The 4791-nt window shown below is 39.5% G+C and overlaps 1 protein-coding gene across 1 annotated transcript in view; it reads right to left on the bottom strand.

The window, feature by feature from the left end:
- The window catches only part of LOC109806925 (uncharacterized), a 5620-nt gene continuing 829 nt past the window's right edge, over positions 1-4791 (bottom strand). The window contains exon 2 of the mRNA XM_083074892.1: positions 1-1120. Coding sequence (XP_082931018.1) covers positions 461-1120 — 660 coding nt within the window. The 3' untranslated portion in view covers positions 1-460. The remainder of the gene's footprint in view (positions 1121-4791) is intronic.

Here is a 4791-nt window from a genome sequence, read left to right as displayed (position 1 = left end):
TTTTTTAGAATGATGTGATGTAATTATTTTGGTTCAATTGTGTAAGTATATTACAAATTAAGTTAGCGCTGTTAATCTCAATTGAACAAATATCAGACCAATGAACCAAATAGAATTTTTTTATAATAAGGAGATCAAGTTGAATAAATTAAATAAAATGAGAGGCCAAAACAATAATTTAGCCGTTTGTTTTAGGAGATATAACTCCTTTCTTCCGAGCATGTCCATATTGGAACAAAATGATACCTCTTATTGCTACTCCATATTCAAGACAGAGTTCAAACTTTAACCCTTAATTAAGAATAAGAAGTATTGAATCACTTGTGCCAGCAACATTTGATAAATTCAGTATATTATTTCATAATGGCACGGAAAGTACTCATGAGTTATGCATGAGACACCAAAGCTTGTTTTCTTTTTTCCTTGTGGTACTGTTTGGAATCTGCTATGTTAATTAACTTCAGAACCAATCAACATGAGGTACTCTGTAGATATGTTCCTCACCACTCTCCTCATCAAATTTGGCAATCCATGAGCTCTTTGTCCTTTTCCTACTATAATCACCTTCAATCTCATGTCCCTTGTTAGTGTCATCATTCTTGCTAATCCAAATAACTTCCATGCCATTCTCTACGGGATGTTTTAGGGATCTTACTTCTAATTTCTCATTCTTTCCTCTCAGACACCATCTTAATTTTTTTTTATCACCACCAACCAGATTTTTTGCCACCACTATTGACCTTGTGAGATTAACATCTACCAAGTTGAGCAACCTTGTATAGTCCTCATCTTTGCAATCAACAAGAAAGAAATCAATGTTCTGATAGTAGGATAGGAGCTTGGAAGGGTCTTCATCGGTTATAAATTCTACTTGGTCTTCAAGACCTGAGTTGTTGATAACTTCTTTTGATTCATCAAGGACTGACTCAGGGAGAATACACACAAACTTGCCTCCGGTTTGACTTGCAGCAACTGCAAGAGCTATTGTGGAAAGGGATACATGAGATGTCACTTCCACTAGAAGTTTTGCTTTCATTCCTGCTGCTAATGCTGATACAAATTCATTGCTTCCTGGATTTTGAACTCTCCAAGTGCCATTTTGTCTTTTATGATTGCTGCACTGTAATGAGCACTGAACAAATTAGGGAATGTTATAAATATTGTACAAAATTTTGTTGTGCCCAAAGTGTGTGGGTATCCTCCAAAGTCCCACATTGAGTAGTTTGTATTGTGCCAAAGTGTGTGGGTATCCTCCAAAGTCCCACATTGAGTAGTTTGTGTTGTGCCAAAGTGTGTGGGTACCTTCCAAAGTCCCACATTGGGTAGTTTGAAGAAGGGTAGTGGTAGAGTACTACTATAAATAAAGGGTGAGGGTTTGTGTTTACTCACCACAACAACATAGGTTCCTTTGAGTGTATTGGGAACTTGGGTAGTTGTGTGCAAGTGTAAGGTTTCCAAGTTTTTCCAGAAAACTTGTGTGAGAGGTTTTGCAATTTTGTCCTTGTAAAAATTGCTAGTAAAAATTTGTTTGTGGATGTAGGCAAGAAGTGCCGAACCACGTTAATTTTTGAGTTTGTTTCTTTAATTTGTTTCTATTGTTGTGTGTGCTTTCGCTGTTGCAGTTTTTTATTTTCCCTCTGGTACCCAACAGTGGTATCAGAGCTGATGGTCTGATCGGGAGACCGGCTCGATGGTAGGTCTCTGGGGAATTCTTAATTCTTAGTATGCTCTGTGGTTGCAGCATTGTCTGATCTTCCACATCAAAAAAGAATTGAGGTTTTGCTCAAGGGAGGAAGAGAAGCAGAGTACCAGGGAGGAAAAGAAGCAGTACGTGGGCCAGAGCAGAACGGTGCTATGACTACGATGAAGTTAGATGTTCCTTTGTTTGATGGGAGGATAGACTTCTCCTTATGGCAATGCACAATCCAGGACTATTTAGTACAGCAGGGTCTTGATTGTGCCTTAGAAGAAGAAAAGCCATGTGAGATGAAAGATTCAGAATGGAGTACAATCCAGAAAAAGGCAGTGAGCACAATTCGATTGGCACTAGCTCCACAAATCAAAGTGACTGTGTTGAAAGAAACCTCTCCAAGGAAGTTGTGGAATTTGTTGGAAGGCAAGTTTGCATCGACGACGTTGACCAATCGATTGATGATGAAAATGGATCTGTACTCGCTGAAGATGGAAGATGAAGGTAATGTGTTTGATCACATTAATAAGTTTAATGAACTGGTATCTAGACTGATGAATGCAGGGGAGACTATCAAAGATGAAGAGCAAGCATTGTTGATATTGGCTTCTCTACCCAAATCTTATAAATCACTAGTGCAATCATTGCTAGCTGGGAAGAGTACATTGCTACTAGATGAGGTGATAAGGGCGTTGAAGGAGAATCAACAAATGATGGGTGGTGATAAATCCTCTGGAGACAGTCAGATACTGCTAGCTAAAGGCGAGCGAGGAAAGAAGTATGGTGATCAACATGGTAGAAGATTCCAGCCGAAAGATATGAGTAATATTCAGTGTCATTACTGTGGAGAGTTTGGTCACATTCAATTCAAATGTCCAGAATTCAAGGAGGACTTGAAATGTATGAAGGAGAAGAAGAAGAGTACTCCTTCTGTAAGTGTGGCCTGTTATGATGATGGATTAATGTGAGACCTTGGATGAAGGGAGGAATGTTGTGCCCAAAGTGTGTGGGTATCCTCCAAAGTCCCACATTGAGTAGTTTGTGTTGTGCCAAAGTGTGTGGGTATCCTCCAAAGTCCCACATTGAGTAGTTTGTGTTGTGCCAAAGTGTGTGGGTACCTTCCAAAGTCCCACATTGGGTAGTTTGAAGAAGGGTAGTGGTAGAGTACTACTATAAATAAAGGGTGAGGGTTTGTGTTTACTCACCACAACAACATAGGTTCCTTTGAGTGTATTGGGAACTTGGGTAGTTGTGTGCAAGTGTAAGGTTTCCAAGTTTTTCCAGAAAACTTGTGTGAGAGGTTTTGCAATTTTGTCCTTGTAAAAATTGCTAGTAAAAATTTGTTTGTGGATGTAGGCAAGAAGTGCCGAACCACGTTAATTTTTGAGTTTGTTTCTTTAATTTGTTTCTATTGTTGTGTGTGCTTTCGCTGTTGCAGTTTTTTATTTTCCCTCTGGTACCCAACAGTGGTATCAGAGCTGATGGTCTGATCGGGAGACCGGCTCGATGGTAGGTCTCTGGGGAATTCTTAATTCTTAGTATGCTCTGTGGTTGCAGCATTGTCTGATCTTCCACATCAAAAAAGAATTGAGGTTTTGCTCAAGGGAGGAAGAGAAGCAGAGTACCAGGGAGGAAAAGAAGCAGTACGTGGGCCAGAGCAGAACGGTGCTATGACTACGATGAAGTTAGATGTTCCTTTGTTTGATGGGAGGATAGACTTCTCCTTATGGCAATGCACAATCCAGGACTATTTAGTACAGCAGGGTCTTGATTGTGCCTTAGAAGAAGAAAAGCCATGTGAGATGAAAGATTCAGAATGGAGTACAATCCAGAAAAAGGCAGTGAGCACAATTCGATTGGCACTAGCTCCACAAATCAAAGTGACTGTGTTGAAAGAAACCTCTCCAAGGAAGTTGTGGAATTTGTTGGAAGGCAAGTTTGCATCGACGACGTTGACCAATCGATTGATGATGAAAATGGATCTGTACTCGCTGAAGATGGAAGATGAAGGTAATGTGTTTGATCACATTAATAAGTTTAATGAACTGGTATCTAGACTGATGAATGCAGGGGAGACTATCAAAGATGAAGAGCAAGCATTGTTGATATTGGCTTCTCTACCCAAATCTTATAAATCACTAGTGCAATCATTGCTAGCTGGGAAGAGTACATTGCTACTAGATGAGGTGATAAGGGCGTTGAAGGAGAATCAACAAATGATGGGTGGTGATAAATCCTCTGGAGACAGTCAGATACTGCTAGCTAAAGGCGAGCGAGGAAAGAAGTATGGTGATCAACATGGTAGAAGATTCCAGCCGAAAGATATGAGTAATATTCAGTGTCATTACTGTGGAGAGTTTGGTCACATTCAATTCAAATGTCCAGAATTCAAGGAGGACTTGAAATGTATGAAGGAGAAGAAGAAGAGTACTCCTTCTGTAAGTGTGGCCTGTTATGATGATGGATTAATGTGAGACCTTGGATGAAGGGAGGAATGTTGTGCCCAAAGTGTGTGGGTATCCTCCAAAGTCCCACATTGAGTAGTTTGTGTTGTGCCAAAGTGTGTGGGTATCCTCCAAAGTCCCACATTGAGTAGTTTGTGTTGTGCCAAAGTGTGTGGGTACCTTCCAAAGTCCCACATTGGGTAGTTTGAAGAAGGGTAGTGGTAGAGTACTACTATAAATAAAGGGTGAGGGTTTGTGTTTACTCACCACAACAACATAGGTTCCTTTGAGTGTATTGGGAACTTGGGTAGTTGTGTGCAAGTGTAAGGTTTCCAAGTTTTTCCAGAAAACTTGTGTGAGAGGTTTTGCAATTTTGTCCTTGTAAAAATTGCTAGTAAAAATTTGTTTGTGGATGTAGGCAAGAAGTGCCGAACCACGTTAATTTTTGAGTTTGTTTCTTTAATTTGTTTCTATTGTTGTGTGTGCTTCCGCTGTTGCAGTTTTTTATTTTCCCTCTGGTACCCAACAAATTTCACATGGACATGCTATAGACATTTTTTAAACATTAATCAATCAACAATGCTTGTTGTATTAGTTACTTCAATAGTTAGGAATCCTTTATAAATAAAACATTTATACTTTCTTTGATCCTATTTA

Source organism: Cajanus cajan, chromosome 5 (genome assembly GCF_000230855.2).
Source record: "Cajanus cajan strain Asha chromosome 5, NIPB_CcT2T_4, whole genome shotgun sequence".
Lineage (NCBI taxonomy): Eukaryota > Viridiplantae > Streptophyta > Magnoliopsida > Fabales > Fabaceae > Cajanus > Cajanus cajan.
Note: the sequence above shows the minus strand (reverse complement) of the source record. Positions and strands in the feature narration are given on the sequence as shown.